Source organism: Mustela lutreola, chromosome 16 (genome assembly GCF_030435805.1).
Source record: "Mustela lutreola isolate mMusLut2 chromosome 16, mMusLut2.pri, whole genome shotgun sequence".
Taxonomy (NCBI): Eukaryota; Metazoa; Chordata; class Mammalia; order Carnivora; family Mustelidae; genus Mustela; species Mustela lutreola.
The window spans coordinates 39127705-39146662 of NC_081305.1; the positions used below are offsets into that span (position 1 = coordinate 39127705).

Consider the following 18958-nt stretch of genomic DNA (forward strand, 5'->3'; position numbering starts at 1 on the left):
TTGGCAAAGGAAGGATTCTTAGAAATACCCAGGACTGGAAGCACACTTTTGTCTTCAAGCCCTGAGCTCTTTCTTACTTGGGAAAAGCAGCACTGTCCGGAGGAACTTTCTGGGAGGACGGGGGCATTCTGTATCTGGGCTGCCCCCCAAAGTGTAACCACTAGCCATGTGTGACTACTGAGTGCTTGGAATGTGCCAGGTATGACTGAAGAACTTAGCTTTTCATTGTAATCAACTTGAATTTGAGGAGTCACATGTGGCTGGTGGCCACCGTATTTCACAGCACGGGTTAGACAGTAAATAACAGTGTATCCTAATTTCTGAGTAGCTAATTGTGGACGTTAATCTCTGGAAAGAGGTCACCTTGCTTATCACCATTATCATCAGGAATGATTTATTAGGAATATATTAGTACATGACATGACATGAAGGTGGTGGAGAAGCAGTTCTTCTGATCTTCCATCCTTGGGATTTAATTTTGAAAACACCTGGCTCTTTGGACTAGAGATAGGGCCCTGACCCCCAAATGCTGAGCCTCAGGAAGCCGCCAACTTTGCTCTAGATCATTCCCCATGTCCAAAGTTGTGGTCTAACTGAGTCACCATTGGTCTGTCCAGACATCACAGACCGTCAGGCCACTGACCGACAATCTGTCACATTCATTATCTTGGCTGCACAGGGAACAACGTCCCAGATCAGAGGTGCTTTGGGATGTCCTTGGAACTGGGTTGGCTTGCTTTTTAAACTGTCCTGGGGGGTGGGGGAGGGTGCTCTTGGCAAGTCCTCGGGGAGAGAAAAATGGTGCCTCTGAGACCAGCAGCATCTCCCTCTGGCTTGGAGAAACCCAATGGAGTGCAGGGAAAATCAAGCACGTCCCTGGAAACAAAACCCTGTGTGAGACCGCTACTCTGCACTGACACGGGGAGTTCAGCCCTGGGCTGCCCAGCGCCGCCACACCACGCACACGAAGGTGGGCTTTGTTAGAAAGGAGCTTTTCTTCTCAGAAGCTTTATGTTGAGAAACAGAGCTGAAGCCTTCCCCAAAGGAGTGAGACTGTTCCCAAAGCTAACTATAGCATGTTTTGCAAAGGCCAGCACACTCTGGAATTGCGTGGGCACACAGGCATGAGTACCTTTTCCGAGGCTCCCGAGGTCAGCTGCAGGCTGAAAGGCATCGACTGGGAAGGGGGTCCCACGGGAAGTGCATTTTCAGGTTTCCTTTTGCCAAAGATTACACGTGCTTACTAATAAATCCCTAGGGAGAAAAAAGGTTAGTGTTTCTATTACCAAAAGAATAACTATCTGGCAGAGTAAAAATGGTAATTTCTCCATTAGCTAAAAGGATAATGGCTATTATTTTAAAGTTAAAGTATTTATTATTAAAGAGTGGCGCTGGGGTTTGTGTGTTTTCCTTTTTATGATTGCTTCCTATAATACAAAGTGTATTGTTTTTGTGCTAAATAGTCAACAGAATAAAATGCCATTGCAATTTTCCAATTTCAAAAGAACTTCACAGATGAATTTAAAAAAATAAAATCATTTATTTTTTTTCTTTCTTATTCGATGACTTAGAAATCTCTGGAGATAACAGTTTTAACAGCGGATTTGCGAAAGGCAGCCTTGCTTCCCATCAGCTCCTGTCCTCTCCACCGTCAGGGTTCTTCTGCTCTCAAGAAAGCACTCAGCTCTCCTCAGCACGGGGACACCTTTCTTTTCTAGTATTTCTTTGGTCACCAGACCTCATGGCATGGTCGGTGGTCAGGGGTTGGGGGTAGGGAAGTCGACCTAGCTGGAGTGGTCTGAACTTGGGAAAAGGAATCTTTCCAGGTTGGGAGAGGCCACAGCCCTGAATTCTGCTGCAGAGGCTCACACTTTCACCTGAGCAGAACACCCTGGGGAGAGACATCTCTTTGGTGGCTATCAATATACATATTTTTTCTTTTCTCTTTGCAGAATGAAAATAGAACGGAGATGCCAGGGAGATCTGGGTCCTCATCATAACCAACCCTCTCTAACTATGTACGATTTGGGTTAATTATAGAATTCTTGCTGCCTAAAACTTAAAGATACATCACTGATATTTTTGCTAAATGTTGACTGCAGCGAATAGCTAAGATGTGGCATATTGATTTCTTGTTGTGAAGTGAGCTGTTCAAGCTCCATTTAAGATTTTCATCTTGCATGTAGCCCTGAGCACATCATAGCACCATAAATTAGTTAAATTGCACATTTATCACAAATGTTATTTTAAGATACTGTGTAAATGTGATGGCTGGAAGATATACAGTAGGACCGCAACAAGCCTGGGCTTGGGCGGGGTGAGGTCGGGGTCACCAACACACCTGTGATTAAAACCTCCCTCACTTGGCACCGTCCCTCCTCCTCCCAGGGCCTGTCTAAAGACCTGACTGGGAGGCCCCATCCCTTTCCTACTCACATTCTCCACTGGCCCCAAACGCAGGAGAATCAGCGCACAACTATGGGAGATTCCGCATCCCCCTTTAGTTCTGCCCGTTTTCTCTCCAAGCAATCGGGGTCATTCCGGGCTGGGAATGGAAGGCTCTCCCGGCAGTGGCCCTCTCTCCGGCCAGGAGAGGGTGCGGTGGGTGGTCTCCGGAGTAAATGGCCCTACAGTTCCAAATGGGGTGAGGCCCTAGCCAGTCCTTGCCCACCTCCTCCCAGGATGCACGGTCTGGGGGACTGTCACGAGGCCAAATTATGTTGGTGCTCACAACTAGGGCCCTCAGCTCCCTGACTGACCGCGCTTCCTCCCGAGGCAACACTGACTTCTGGGACCTGTTCCCTCGAGCATCCTTTCCCGGTGCCGGGCTCCAAGTGCCAAATGGGCGGGATCACCCGGTGCCCACCTTGGCTCTAAACCCTCACTTCCACACTCAAAGTGAAAAGTCCTGAAGATAATCCTGGGGTGGGGTGAGGACGAGATGGGCAGAGTGGAGGGTTCTTCTCCCAAACTCTAAAGTGGGGGGAGGGGCAGGCACGCTCACTTGCACAAATCCTATCTCCCTTCAAGCCACACGGGCCTGGTGGTGATGGAAGTGTTGTCAGTTTAATCTGTTAGACGCAGGACTTTGGATTCTAATAAACCGATGCTATATTTAACCTGTGAAAAATTCAAGAGTGGAAATCTGGGCTCCAGGATGTGAAGACGCGGGAGGCACGGGAGGGAGGGTGCTGTCCCCTGAGCCCGGTTCCTGGGGGCGCCGGTCCCCTGGAGGAATACACTGCGTGCCATAGACCTTCCAGGTAGAGGCCCACGGGGGGGGCACACCGCTACTCAGACCGGGACCAGGGCGGAGAAGGAGATGGGAAGGAGCCAGGCCCGCTGCCCAAAAGGGAAAGCCCGCGGCGCCCCGCCCACAGGCGCAGCCCAATCGTAAGGCTCCATCACCAGCGAGAGCAGAGCCAGCCCGGTGCTCCCGATTTGCCAAAAACCCGTCTGAAACTCTAGTGAGGTTCTCTCTAAAAACCCGCAGAGACACGGATTGCCGAGAGAAAGTAGAGCAGACAGAAATTTTGGACTCATCTTGACAAAAGGGGTGGGGATGAACGGGAAGAAACGTAGGCGTGTTGCCGAACATCTCTGAAAGGGTTTAATTTGAATTTTTAATAAAAGAGTATTTTTTTTTTTTAAGTTGAGGTGTTTTATGTATTACATGGATGTAATACATCTCTCATTTGTATAATTCTAGGTTAGGAGCTCCGATTTCGTATAACTGCAGGAGTAGTTTGAATGGAGTAATAAAGGTATTTTACAATTTTACATGATGTTCCCAGCGTTTTGTTGGCATGATTTGCCGAGGCTAATAAAAGCTTGTGATTATCATATAAATGCTCTCCCCACTCCTCCCGTGTGTGGGTTCAGTCCCCTCCCCTCCACACCACCACCCTGCACCTTGCTATCTGGGCACAGCAGAGAGAGGGCTCTGGTCCCAGAGCCCACCTTCCCAGCGTGGCTCTGTTTCCTGCAACATGAAAAGCCCAAGTCCACAGGAAGGAACCACCCTGCCCTGAGTCTGAATCTTCCCCACACCTGCCTCCTACAGGGCTCGGGGCCCTGATGCCTCCCACGCACTTGCAGAAGGGAGACCGAACCCCCAGACCCCCACGAGGGTCACCAGGGGCAACCCTCAAAGCTCTGCTCCCTAATCGTTCCTTCGAGGAGAGAAGCTAACCTCACGCGAATGTCTTCCTCTCTTTAGCATTCTTTTCTCAGGGAAAATTCTGTCCACGCAGCCTCTGAGAAAGAGGGCTCCCTGCTATCCAAACGCCAAAGTTCACTAAAACTCCCCTGATTTACGGGCAGCTTCCGACTGCCAGCACCTGGCAGACACAGCAACCGACTCAGTCATAAACAGATCGCATACAATTTAATTTTAATGTGCTCGTTAGCCGTAGCACATTTCAGACAGAATTGTGAACGCAACACAAAATTATAGCAAAAAGACAATTTTAATGCTGCCGTAGAAAAAAGGGTTATATGAAGAGTCACATAATGGTGGTTCATTGTCAACAACAAAACAGGGCACAGAGTGTGTTACAGTGTCTGTGCTGCTTACATGCCAATATTTTATACATAGGTTCTCGTATGGTGTCAGCTGTCAGTTACTTCTGCAAATTAACTGCCAAAAATGGAGAAGAACAGAATCACTTGGAGAGCCGGTAACCACGGGTTACCTTTCATAAGCCTAAAGATAAAACTGCAGTGTGGGATCTTGGGAGAATAATTAGGAAGAACAAAACAGAAAGTTACCAATCGGAAGGAAAAGGCATCCTACAATATGGGAGAGCCACCGAGAGGGCTTATAAATTAGTGGAAGAGGTTGTGTCACAGAATGCCTCGTGACTTTTTAAGCAAAGTATTACAGTACAAACATTTTAAAGGCTTTATCAATGCTTCGGAGATACAGTACAACTTCTTTTTGTTGCTGTTCCTCTTTTTTTTTCTTTTCTCTTTTCAGATAGACTTAACCCTTTGAGCACTGAGTTTATTTTGCGCATTCTTTGACTTCTAATAAATACCTTTAAAAATCATGTGCAAAATAGTTATTATGCCCGCCACGGATGTCGTTTCCTGCCTCGTGTATTCAGACTGCTCAAAACAAATGATAATATGATGCTAATAAATATGTATAATTTAAACATGAACCTATCAATATAGATGTACTGTATAGCAAAACAAACAATCATACTTTGCTTTCAGATAATGTTTCTGTATACTTTATAAATGCTATCTGTGGTATCTTCTGTATAATTTACAATGTTTGCATGTAAAAACAAACAAACAAACAAAAAAAACCCCCATAGACCTTTAAAAAACTAAAAAACAAACAAACAAAAAAAAAAACCCTAAAAAAAAAAATAAAAGAAAGAAAGAAAGAAAAGAGAAAAAAGAAATATACACTATACATAGGCACGGCTTATGCCCGGAGCATAGCAGGTACATAAAACACTGTTGCTATAAATGCAGGAAAAAAAGGTCATTTAAACCACAATCACATTTTCCATAAGAGAGTCTGAAATCTATACAATATATACATCTATGTTTCAATGTGAAAATAATATTCTTTTAAATTTCAAGGCGTGTTATACCCCTGCAGACCTGCATAAAGGGAGGTTCATATTATTAATTTTAACTAAGCTGGTAAGGAGTTTAAAAAACAGAGCTTCATACATTATTATTATTTCATTTTATTTTTTAACCAAATTAATGCAAAAGTGCTTCAAAGTACTCAGAGGGCTAAAGATGAAAGGGTGAGAAACGCTGGCACACTCGCGCCGCGTGGAAGAAGTGTGCCCGATTTCGTTATAAATGCTTAATTAAACTGTCTGTTAATGCATGCAGCTTGAAGCATCAGAGGATGCTCACAACTCAATCCCATTTACACAAAGTTCCAAACACTTACCACTGCGTTTTAACCTTCATATTTTACCAGTAACAACAGCTGATTATGCACCTCTATTAAACACTGTACAGTTATACAAAACAGTCCAGCCCAGAGTGATTCTCCGCAGTTAAAATAAGAACATGTGCCAAGAACAAGACAGAGGGGCCTTAAGGTGCCTGCAACCGTTCTCCCTCAAAGCAAATTACAGTCATCCTCCTCGAAAGCAAACGCTACTGCTTCTCTAGCTCGGAAACGTACAGAAGGTGGTCTTCTGGGGACTTCCCGTGCGTTTTGCTAAGGTGAAGTTTAACCGCGTGCTTGCTCGCAAAGGTCCGATTGCAAAGTTTGCACTGGTAGGAGGTCCCTAGGTCCTCCTCGGGGGAGGACGTCACCAACTTTTCCGAGGGCGACTTGGTCTGTGCTATCTGATTATTAATCTGTTCGGTGGACAGTTTAGACAAGTCCCGGAGCCGGAAGCCCAGGTGTGACTCGAGGTGACTGATGTACGTGGAAGGAGTCCTGATCTGCGACGCACAGTCGTTACAGAAGAACACGGGGTGGCCGGTGTCCAAGTTTTTGAGGAACTTTGTCCCACCTGTCCTTCGCAGCTGGTATTTCACGTTGGCCAGCCAGTGGCTGATGGTGGTCATGGACAGCCCGGTGAACCTCGAGATGTGCATTCGCTCCTGCGGGCTCAGGTCTGACATGATGTACTTGCCCTCGGACGTCTGCCGGAGGCTGGCTGCGAACTGGGCCTGGAGGATCAGCAGGTGCTGCGGGTTCCAGTTTGACTGGCGGCCCTTCCTCTTCTGGGCGGGCGTCGCCTCCTCGGCCTCCTCCAGCGTGGCCCCGTCAATGTCAGACTTCTCAGAGATGCTGGAAGGAGTGGAGGACTTTGACGTGTGGCTCTCTGTCAAGTTCTTCAGCATATCGGATATATCTGACAAGGCATTCTCGCGTAGCGGCGAGTTTGACATGAATGATACGACGGCAGATGTCTTTGCCGTTGTCACCGTGGATGAGGAGGTTGCCGGAGACGTGGACGTGGGTGACAAAAGCACTGAACCCAAAGAGCAGCCCTTGTCACTCTTCCCTTTTGTCAAGTCTATGGGCTGGTCGTTGTTGACGTGGTAGAAATAGCGGTCGAGGTGGTCCGCCTTCTTGGACTGGAGGGGCGGCGGGGTGGCCACGGCCGCCTTCTCGGCCAGGCTATTGCTCATCTTGAAAAGCATGCTCATGGGGTCGAGGGCGGGCAGGGAGGGCTTGGCGGCCTTGCCCAGGTGGATGTTCATGACCGACTGGAGGGCACTCAGGGGGTTCACGAAAGGCTGCTCGGGCGGGTGGTCGGTGATGATGGCCGTGCTGCTGCTCAGGCCGCTACTCATGGCCTTCACCAGCTCCTTGCCATTCTCCACCGGCTCGGCCGGGGGGCTCCCCTCCTTGCACCCATCCCGCTGAGGGCTGGGGCTGCCCTCCTGGCTCTTAAAGCCCCCGTCGCTGGATGCCTCCATCTTGATAGGCTCACTGACGTCGCTGCTGCACGGGGACGGGGTGGCCCGCTTCGGCGGAGACAGCTTACCCTCCGGCTCCTTCAGCTTCTCCTCCACTTTGGCAACTTTCTCCGTGACTTTCTTCACCAGCTCCTCCATGGCGTGAAAGTTGGTCTTGGGCATGGGTGAGGTCTGGCTGCTGGGCGGGGAGACCAGGGTCTGGTTTTTCGTAGGAGACACGATCTCGCTGTTGCCAAACATGGGTTTCAGGGGCGCGCTCTTCCCCGAGGAGCCCAGGGACAGCTTCATCATGTTGGGGAGCTGGTAGGCGGCGTGGATGCTGGGGTAGCCCCCCCAGCTGGGGGTGCCGTTCTGGGCTTTGTTGATGGCGGACGTCACGGTGTTTTCCAGGGACTTGAGGATATCCAGTCCCCCCTTGGGGCTCTCCTCGAGGTCGTTCTCCGTCAAGTAGTGGTACTTGGAGGAGATGTCGTACTTCTCCTCTTCCTCGCAGGGCTTCTCCTTCTCCTTGGGCTTCTCGTCGGCGGCCGCCTTCTCCTTGTCGACCTCCTTCTTGACCTCCACGCTCAGCTTCGGGGAGACGCTCGCGGGGGTGTTGGTGGGGGACGTGAAGGTGGTGGCGGCCAGGGGCACGGATTGCACCTTCTCGTCCAGCAGGGTGGTGATGGTGGGCGTGACGGGCGTCTCCATGATGGGCTTGCCTTTCTTCATGGCCGAGTTCGTGACCTTGATGAAGTGGCCGGTGACCATCATGTGGGCGGTGAGCTCCTGCAGCGTGTCGTGGGAGCTGCCGCACTCCATGCACTTCAGGATCTGGGACTTGCGGGCTTCAAAGTGCCAGGCGTAGCTGGCCCCATTCTGGTGGCCGTACCGGTTATTTGGCGTGATGTAGGGGTTGGAGTTCTTCTGAAGCACGTCGTTGGTATCCGCCATCGCCGCCTTGGGGGTCCCGCCCGTGGAGTCCGGGGAGCTGGGCAGCTCCAGCTCCAGCGCAGCTTTCTTCCGCGCGGCGGGGATGATTTTGGCTGCGACGGGCGTGACGGGTTCCTTCAGAGGCACTTTTTGGTAGTGTTTTGTTTTGATCATGTGGACACTCAGGTCCTGCAGGGACTCGAACGAGTGGCCGCAGTACATGCACTTCAGCACCTTCTGGGCGTCCTCCTTGCCCTCCATCTCCAGCAGCGAGCGCTTGCGGGGCTTGGACCAGCGCTTGGGGTTGTTGTTGTCCGTCTCGTGGTTGTCATCGCGGTAGTGCCCGGTCTCGTTCATGTGCACCGTGAGCTCCACCAGCGTGTCGTAGGCGGCGCTGCAGTCTTTGCAGCGGAACTTGCTGGCGCCCGTGAAGATGGAGCCGTAGAGCTTGCTGCTCTGCCGGTAGAGCTGCACGGTGCTGAAGAGGCTGGGCTCGGGCAGCACGCGGCTCTGGGACACCTGCTGCAGCGTCTTGGCCATGGCACTCTGGTGCCAGTCGAAGCTCCCGCTGCCGCAGCTGCTGCTGCTACTGCTGCTGCTGCTGCTGCTGCCGCCGTTGTTTTTCTCGGACGAGGGCTGGTGCAGGTTGAGGTGCAGGTTGGACCAGTACGAGTTGGACAGGAAGTTATTGTACACGGCCTTCATCTGCTCCAGGCTGTCCGACACGGTCGTGTCCTCCAGGGGGACGGCCGCCTCCTTGGTCTCCTCCTCGTTCTTGATGGAGCCGCTCTCGAAGTCGGCCATGCGGTCGCTGGTCTCGCTGATGTGCGACTCGCTGTCCATTTCGTGGCTGGAAAACTCAGCCGCCGGGGAGTTCTGGTAACTGGGGCAGGCCTTGCTGAGCTCCTTCTCGGGGCACATGTACTTGGCCGAGGGCTCCCCATCGACCGTGCTCTCCTCGGGGTCTAGGTCCTCTTCCACTAGGGCGGCGGCCTTTAGCTCCTCGGAAACATAGGCTGCCGCGATAGCAGGTGCGAAGGCGGGGCGGGCAGGACAGACGGACAGGACCCAGACGGGGATGAGGAGGGAGAGAAACGAAGAAAGGAAGGAAGGAAGGAAGGAAGGAAGAAAAAAAAAAAAGCGTTAGTAAGGGCTGAGCTTACCTAGAATATTTTCTCAACTCTCAGGAAAACGCAGCAAAGCGGACGGGCCCATAGATTTGGAAAAATTAAATAGTTAAAACGGGGTGTTTCTTTGGAGCAAAGGAAAAAAAAAAGTCTGCTCTTCAAACATAATTTGCCACCTTATTCTTCTCAAGGGGCAACAGCTTGAAATTAAAACTAAATTTGAAATTAATGAAGCACATTCTGGAGGTGGCATTCATTTCTAAAGTAATAAATTACTTGTATCAACCTCAGAGACAGCAGTTCCTGTCTGTCAATTAATATGTCTTATGCTTCTCCTACCCCTAATGCATTTCTTAACAGACAGATTCACAATTTAAATTAAGCAAGCATTTTTTACTCATTACATTTTTGAGGCTCAATCTTTAATAAATAAAGTACGAAAACATCAATAAAATTTTTACGAAGTAAAAGGAAAGTACATCAATTGCAATAAATTAAAAACAAGGTTTTGCGGGTTTGTTTTCTTTCTTTCTTTCTTTCTTTCTTTCTTTCTTTCTTCCTTTCTTCCTTTCTTCTGGAAACGCAGCTCTTGAAAAAGCTTACAGTAAGTTTTGCTACCAGGGGCGAGGCACTGGTTTGTTCCCGATGGGACAGGCGACCCCGACCCAGGCCTGGCCCCGTCCTCTGCGTGTACACTCAGCCGTGCTCTCAGCCACCTGCACACACACTATCCATGCAGAATTATGTCAGAACAAGTTCAGCAAAATTGGTATGCGGTGCTCATTCCTGCTGTATAAATATATACAAGACCTTCCAGTGGACCTTACAAATGTCAAAGTGTTTGCTCTTAAGACTACTTTGTCAATATTTACTCAGCATAAGCTTCATGGGCATCCAACAGGGATCTTGTCTTTCTGGAAGCAACGTAACTGGGGATGTAAATCCAGTGTGCACTTCCCCGGGCAAGGGGAGGGCAGGGCTGAGCAGCCCCGGGTTCTAGAATGGCTGCATCCACAGGCGCCAAGCCAAGAGAACAGTCATGTTAATGGAATAAAGTTTTTGTGAGGTTTATTTATTTATTTATTTATTTTGGTGGGTTTGATTTATTTATTTATTTATTTATTATTATTTTTTTTTCCATTTCCTTGCATCTGGTGACTTAGGTTGTTTCTTACCAGACCTGGCCTACTTGGACTGGTCTTTGTGAACAACCAGGCACGGTGAGCAGCAATTTTAAGGCAAGAAAAGGGACCACTTCCCGTCCGCTTCTCCATATGTCTGCGTCAGAAAGCCAGTGGCCGAGGGTTTTGATGGCCAGGATGGTGGAGGTCGAATGGTCCGGCCGACCCAAACAGAACCAAACCCCAGACAAACTCTCAGAAAAGAAAAGGAAGACTCGTTTGTGGAATTTGTTTCCAGAATTTTAAAGACTTGCCTCCTACCAATCTGACACCAGGAAAAACAACAACCACAACAAACAAACAAACAAAAAACAACGAAAAAACAGTGAAGTGACCCAAACAAATAAAATTCCCCTCCCTTGCTCTTTCATGCTGGTCCGGTGTGATTTTCTCCTAGTCCTAAATCTCCTTTTGGGCACCAAGAATTCTAACCTGAGGCCAGAGGGACATCGCAACACTGAGGTGAGTGGAGCCGGTGTCCCCGGGACACACAGGCATCTGGGTCACCACCATAGGGATACGCGAATGCCAAAGCGAGGGGCTGGTGATTGAGCCGCGGAATGACCTTCATAAGTGGGTTGAGAGGACCTTGCCCAGGTCAGCCTATGGTATGAGGTGCCAGGGTGGGCCTCCAGTTTGAGGCCCTGCTCTTAGAGATGATGCATGAAAATGGCAAACAAGCTTTCTCTCCGGCTGGGGCCAAAACAAATGGGAAAAACCCTGTGCTGGGCAGGGGAGGCTCCTCTGTGGGCCAGGGTGGCCAAGGTGAATGCTTTGCTGGGGAATGGAATAGGATAAGAAAAAGAAAAAAAAATATCTCTGTCTCTCCCAAGGACCTTCCTTCGCCTGTAGGACATCCTAGAATGTAGCTCTCAAACTTCAGTGGGGCTGACAGGTCTAGGGGGAGGGCAGTCAGCAGTGAGTAAAGGGACCAAGAGTCACCATTTGTCTGCAAGTGCCCCAGTGTTAACAGGAAAATTTTGTATCCCAAGAATCTTCTCAGACCCTGGCAGATCGGGCAGGTGGTCGCCCTAGCCTGGGACACACATGCTGGGACACACATGCTGGTCAGAGCATCTGGGGAGGGTCTGCATTCCTCTAGGAGAGGGGCTAGAGCAGGGTGACCAGGGTGATCAGACTCATCCCGCCATCTGCAGAGACGCCCCAGGGGCCCAGATGTGTAACATTTCCAACCAAGGGCCGCCATTCTGAACTTGGAAGGGAAGAGGAAACCACATGACCTCCATCCCTCCGGCTGAGATGCAAGAAGCCTGGTTCTGTGGAAACAGATATAGACCCCAGTTCCCCTTCTACCCTGACAGTGGTCCTCTGAGCCACAGCCTGCAAGGTGAACCCACACTCGGGGCACTTTGCTCTCCTTACGGCTCTCACAGAATGAAGTGTGCAAGAAGCAATGATCCAGAAATGGCCCAGCTGAAGCAGCCATGGGAGGAAGCCGGGCAGCCAGAAGAAGCTGGGGCCAATGGCAGACTCAAACGCTCCCACTGTGGCATGCAGACCACCAGCTGAGAGAAAAATCTCGCGCCTCTGTCCAGTCACCTCTCACCCAGGAGCATCGTCCCCTGCCCCCCACCCCCAGGAGGCCTTAGCACCATCTGGAGCACCCCCACAGCACCATACTGATCTGAAGAGCCCCTGCCCCACACAGGGCCCCCAATGCCTCCAGTGTCCTCCAATACCACCCAGACCGATCAGAATGCCACCAGTCTGATGACTGCCGAGGAAATCCGTATTAAAAGAAAAGTAATCTGCACTGAGGAAAATTAAAAAGCTTCCGTGCTGAGAGGGGCTGGGTCCTGGGGAGACCCGGTGTCACCCCATACACCACCCCTGGCCTCGTCACAGTTTTTGAGGCTCCCGGGAAGCACCCTTGCTCACAGCCGCACCAGGGACCAATGGCAGCTAGTCAGACTGTCTCTTCCTTTCCTGACCTGGTGGGGAGTATTATGCCCCGAGGCTGAGCCTCAGACTTCGGCCCATCGGTCCTTCCCTCCTCCTTAAAGGCCACATCACGAATCGTTCTGCTCTGTCTCGCAATCCTTGCCGTCCTCCAGGAGTATCACGCCCACTCTTGTCACTGAACGTGGCGGGAGGGGAGAAGAGCACGGAGCACGGGCATTCGGGGCTAAGAGAAGGAAAGGGGCAACCGCTCCACAAATTCGAACTGGGGGCCCACGCACACCCAGAGCGGTGGCGCCCGCTGAGCACGGCACGGTACCTCCTTTCTCCAGGCCTCAGTTTCCCCATCGATGTGAGACATGGCGTTGACCTCTTTCTTACTTAATGGCTTTCCTGGGAAAGGGGTAAGCAGAGGTAGAAACACGCTCGCCCCTCCAAGCACAGGCTCTTCGGGAACACTCAGCCGAGGCGCTTCTCAGCCCTTTCTTCTCCGGACTAGAAGTCTCTAGACGTCTCTCCAACTCGGGGACAGTTAAGGTCCTGGTCAGGGAAGGGGGGAGGGGAGGCTGGGTGTCTCCAGACAGTCAGAGGAGACAGTGGAACGTCAACTGGGGGGCAGGTAGGCTGGGTGAGAAGCTGGTCTCCGTCCCCACCACGCCGGCCTGCAAAGGCCTCTCCTCCCTGAGGGCCAGTGGCTGACATCATCCACTAGCCCGAACTGACAGGGAATCGCGCAGAGCCTCAGGGAGCTTGGCCACTGTGACCCGTTCTGTGAATTCTTCGCTGCTGCATAACGCTCTGTATGTTTTTATCTGATTTGTCCAAGGCGAGGGCTCTGGTCCATGTTGTCCCAGCTTTGTACACAGTAGGTGAGCAACAGGTACTCACCGTCTCCTTTGGAAAGAGTAGTTGGAGGTCATATCCAGCAGCAAGAGGCTTGGATGAGCCTTTGTAAGAGGGTCTACCCCTCCTCCTGTGCCCTGGGGAGCCAGCAGCACCCGCCCTCTCCTCTGGGAGCCCCCCCGCCCCGCCCCACTCCAGGCCCGTCGTGTTCAGCAGGTCCGTCGTGTTAACCCCCACACCAGCGCTGCAACCAGTAGCCTCAGTGGCTTCCCATCTGGCTTGGAGGAAAACTCAAATGCCTTAGAGCAACCTCGAAGTCCTCCCTGTCTTGGCCCTGCTTCCTCCCCAGCCCAGCAGCTTCTAGAATGTGCCAAGAGGCCTCTCACCATTCACTGTGCACAGCGGCCTCCTCTGCTAGAAACCCCAAGGCAGATGCACACGGGAGGAAGCGAGCCAGTGCCCCCTTCCCTTGGCCACAGGTGAGGGGTAATGTCCGGGGACCTCACTGACCCCAACTTTTGTTTGCTTAGACACTTCTTCTTGTTATAAGGCACACCACTGGAATTACCTGCTTACAACCAAACATTCCAGGACTCTCAGAGAGACTGTCAGCTTCATGTGGTCACCAGGTCCCCCTCCACCCCCGTTCTCCCAGCGCCTGGGGCAATCCTGTTGTTCATCAATGTAGTAGCCATTCAACACATCCATGGAATGAATGGACGAATGAACACCATAGATGACTCCTTCAAGCCTCCTAATTGTTGCCCAAACATCTACGGGGATCCAGACTCTGGCCAGTCCCAGAGCAGAGCAGATGTGCTGGGGGCCAGTCCAAAGTCCTTCCTGGACCAGCTCCCTCTGCGTGTGATGACTTCATGGGGAAGCACCTCTGGGATGCAGGGACAGGAGGACAGCCCACACCCAAAGTCCGCTCTCCAGGAAGGCGTTCTCACAGCTCTCTGCTCTTGAACAAATGAAGCTGAAAATCTGCTGCCTGCCAGCTCCGGTGGTGGGGCTGGGGGCCTCTCATTCAAACCAAGTCAACAGCTGTAAAGACTCAAAAGACACACGCAGGAGTGGAAGCCAGCGAGCGAGCGAGGGCCGGACGGGGGCTTCGTGTTTCATTTCCCCCCCAAATGGCTCCATGGAAAAAGTTTTGTCTCCAAGAGGTGAGCCCTTCCAGATCTGCTGCCGCTGATTCCCTGTGTACATCCTCCCTCTCTCTCCCCGCAACGAAAAGCAAATGCTTAAAGCAGCAGCGTGGCAATCTGTCTCTCCAGAGCTCAAGGCCGAGGGCATATCTGGGGGCAGGGGAATGAAGAGCAGGACTTCATTCATGCAGAACCGGAGGGGACTCTGGGGTAGAGACGCATGTTCGTGGGACACCAAAGTCGTCAGGATTATAGGAGCTCCCTGCAAACTCCCATAGCCCAGGACCCCCCAAACATCAAGGATGCAAACCCATGGTCCAGCCTAATACGCGCATGTCTGTGAACCATTTTCCCATTCATCGCATTTGACCCTTTGCACGGCCCCAGCAGGTGGACTCAACGATTCCTCGTCTGCACTTCAGAAAGCTGGCGTCCTGACAAGTTAGATGGGACACTCGCAAGCCCTCTGCTGAGACTCCACGGGAGTCAATGCAGGTTTCAAGGGCATTTGACTCCATTCCTGGGGGAGCCACACAGAGGGTGTGGCACGAGGGCTGTGCTCCCGGGACATGGAGGAGGCCGCCACGTCACAGCCTTCCCTGGCTTCCCATCACCAGGGATTCCATGCCTGCCCCTCCAGGACGGTTCCGAGGGCTCCTGCTTCCCGAGACGTGGCTGCGGGGACAATGGACGTGTCCAAGGGGACGATGGACGTGTCCAAGGAGTGAAAAGCCAGACCACCGGGTCATCAGGTGGGGAGACAGCAGCTCCCTCATTAATATTTACTATCGTCACGAACTAAACTCAACCACTAGGTAAGAAGAAATTAATACATTTGACATAAATATAAAAGAGTAAGCTGGGGCATCACGGAATTCATTTCTGGGCAAATGGGAATGACCTTCACCACACATTCGTGAATCTCTCCCAAAAAGAGGTGAGGAAGGAGTCGAAGTGTCCCTGTGGGTCTGTGCTCTCCAGCCACGGGGGGGCTGTGGGCACAGCAGGGGTGCAGGGGGCACCAGCAGGCAGAGGGTGGAGAGGGAGAAGGCATGGCTGCACCCCTGCTCCCAGAGGCAACGTCAATAAACGGTCCTGCCGATCTGCACATTTCCTGGGCTGCAAGGAAGGTTTGGAGGTGAGCCCTCTGTTTTCAAATTCCGGAGATTCCCAGGAGGGAAGGAGTTTTGCTTCCGAAAGCTCCCTTAGACACCCCCCCACCCCCGCTGCCCAGTGCGGGTGACCTAATATTCCCTCCCCTCCGCAGAGTGATGGACGTCTGAGGGGAGACAGGCAGAAGAGAGGACTGGGGGCGAGGATGGAGGATGGTGAGTTTAGAGACGGCCTTGAGCTGGGAGTCCTGGTGCAGGGCTGGGGAGCCCAGTGGCCCAGAGAGCCTCCGTGGGTCCATGCTAAGTCCTGGAGCCTCAGGCCAGTCTCAGCCTCCCCGGAGCCCTCAGGTTGTCAAAAGAAAATTTCAGAAAGGGTGGTTTGTTGTTGTTGTTGTAAGAACAATTGAACCAGCCGAGGAGGTGATCAACAAGAAAACTGCTCAGTTGAGCCTGGTGAACACAACACCTGGAAGGCCCGCTTCTGCCCCAGAGCAGATGTGCCCCAGGGCTGGCGTCCTGCCTGGCCTGGAAGCCCCAGGAGGAGCGGGCCCGGAGGCCGGGCCTCACACGCTGGACCAGCCCAGGAGACAGGGGACACTGGGCAGCGTGTGAAGAAGGCTGCGGGCTCTGGAACCCAGCCCTCCTGACCCCTTCTCGGACTGCTGTGCACCTGCACTCACAGCCAAGGCCAATCTCCCTGTTCCATACATCAAATTCAAGTTCAGTTTCAAGAACCCCCAAACCCCTCTGGTGAGGCCGTGAGTCCTCTCCGTGTTTTAGGATTTGCCTAGACGCAGAAACACAGGGTCACCACAGCAGGGGGGTGTTGGGGGGTCGTCTTGGCCACCTCTGAAGCCCCCCTCCTCCCACACATGGGCCCAAGACAAAGCAGACTCCTAGTCATGAGAGGGGACCCCGGGGAAGCCCCGTCCCGGGGACAGTGGTCACCTGGGAGAAGACCCGCTGATTGCTGGCGGCCCTACATTGCAGGTTTTCCTGCTAGGGTGAATGACATCACAGGGAGCCCCCTGGGCCTTGGCTCCTGCTCTGCCACCTACTGGTCCTGTGACCCTGAGACTGGCTTCAAGTCCCTGAGTTCCAAGTTCTTCCCCGGGGGATGGTTGAGGAGAAGGTAGGGAGCAGCTCCTGCCACACCCACCTCCCAGGTGTTTTTGAGGACGCAAGGTCCTCCCTAAGGAGTGAGGGCGTCAGGACCCTTCCAAGTTAAAGGGACTCTGCCTTTAGAAGGAGGGCCCCAGGGATCCGCAGGAATCACCCAGGGGCCTGCACCGGGGAGGTGGGGATGGGCTTTTGGTCTGGCTCTGCTCTTGTAAATGCAGGCTTCCCAGCTGATGGTCTCCCGGACCCCCAGATCTGCGGGCAGCCTTACAGGAAAGGGGGCTATGGGAGAGGACAGAGCCCTGCTAGGTAAGGGCTCCCCACGTGGCACAGGCTCTGCTCCTTCTCCCTCTGGTCACCCTGTGGGCTGTGGCGAAGGAAGAAAGCCAGAGAGGAAGGAGAAGAAGCAGGGAGAGAAATAAAGAGCAAGGGAAGGAGGCAGAGGAAGGAACAAACAGAGGAGCTCACCCAAAACTAAATTCTCTGACCGAGCACGCCCACGGTCTCCAGGCCCGGGTCATCCTCAGGACCTCTGGGAAGGCAGGAGGCAGGGGCAGCACCAAGCCTGGGCCACCCCACAGCTCCATCCCCTTCCATCTGACTCGAGATTCCCAGGCTCCCAGACCCGTGGGGGCAATGGTCAGACCAGACGCCCTTCACTTGGCACCCGCACGAAGAGTGGCCCGGCAGCCTCCAGCCTCTGGCCCCCCGCCACCTTCTCCTGGCTCTGTCCACATCACATCAGTTCTGCCCTGAGCTGCCTTCCTCTTTATGGGGAAAAAGCTCCACATCCCCAGAAAACCTCACCTAAATCTCCCTCTGTTCGAAACACATGGAGAAAATCCACACAGACTGACCCATTTTTAGACAAGAATTTCTGCTCTACGAAGGAATCCTGCAAAGTGCCGGGGCATTGTGCCCCCAGGTTATTTCTATACAGATCTCTCCTCTGTGGGTGCAGCCGTGTGTGCAGCAACTGCCCGGTCTGGTGCGACTGCCTTTGGGGCCCCAAGTTACCCACAGGTGCTCTGAGATCCCATAAAATGGGCTGCTGGGAGCCTGGGGGGCAAGGGGCAGGGACAGGCAGGGTGCCCAGCACTAGGCTGGCAACGACAGAACACTGTCACCCTCTAGGCAGCTCCAAGCACCCTGAGACTCAGGGCTCCCAAGAAGGGAAAACTCAGAATAGAGCGCGTGGGACTTGCTTTTTGTGCCGAGAAAGGAGATGACTGGAGGAAGGGAGGGATTGGAGTCGGCGGAGAGCTTAGGTAAATGCACTGGGTAATACCAAGGTGATCAGATGCATCTGTGGGCCTCTGTTAGGGTATCACCAGGCAACAGAGAGAGAAGATTGATTCCAGGAAGGGAGGACACACAGCTTGGTACCCAGGAGGTCACAATCCACCAAATCCAGCAGACAACATGAGGTTTCTCCAGCCATCCACCTGGGCGTCTAGGGTCACAAGACATCACCCAAGCCATCCGCAGTGACGGAGGTCATGGGCTCTGGGGACAAGGAGACATGGCATTCGAGGATGGCACAGGGGAGACCAGGGGAGACCAGGGGCCTCCCAGGCATCCCCCCTGGGTGCCAGGCTTCCCAGGAACCAGGATGATCCCCCAAAGGGCCCACACTGGGCCAGAGGAACGAGGAGTGCATGGCCAGGCTCTGAGGGAAAGAAATGGTAGCAGAAGTGCTAGTGGTCAGGAGTCCTCCAGGAGGCTGGCCGCCTTGGGATGACAACCTCCCCTAGATTGATTGTTCTTCCCACTAGCAAGGTCAGGAATATTAATTTCATACAAGTTAATTTGATGTAATGTGCAAGACGAACGCTTGTTCAGTTGGGTATCACTGTGCTAATAAAGCCGCGATGCTTTCACGCCAAGAAAAGCATGGCGTTAGCTGATTGGTGCATAAGGTTGGCGTGAATCAGGCGACGTACCCTTCAGCGGAGCCAGAGTGGCCAGGAGCAGCTGTTTCAGCCATCAGAGGCTGCTGCTGATTCTTTAGAAGGCCAATGACAGTGAGGTCCCGGGGACACCTCCCAGCTGCTGGAAGCCCCAGCATCTTCTCTAGCCTGAGCACCCAGACCAAGGTCAATCCCTGTAGATATGTCAGAGAAGATTCCTGAAGCCACACGTGGCCCTCGCGCCCCAGGGTAAGAAAGGCCCTCCTA

The 18958-nt window shown here is 52.7% G+C and overlaps 1 protein-coding gene across 1 annotated transcript in view; it reads right to left on the bottom strand.

Annotated features, from left to right (window-relative positions):
- Nucleotides 1–4370: 4370 nt before the first annotated feature.
- The window catches only part of TSHZ3 (teashirt zinc finger homeobox 3), a 72119-nt gene continuing 57531 nt past the window's right edge, over nucleotides 4371–18958 (bottom strand). Inside the window, exon 3 of the mRNA XM_059151166.1 lies at nucleotides 4371–9344. Within this exon, the coding sequence (XP_059007149.1) occupies nucleotides 6136–9344 (3209 nt within the window). The 3' untranslated portion in view covers nucleotides 4371–6135. The remainder of the gene's footprint in view (nucleotides 9345–18958) is intronic.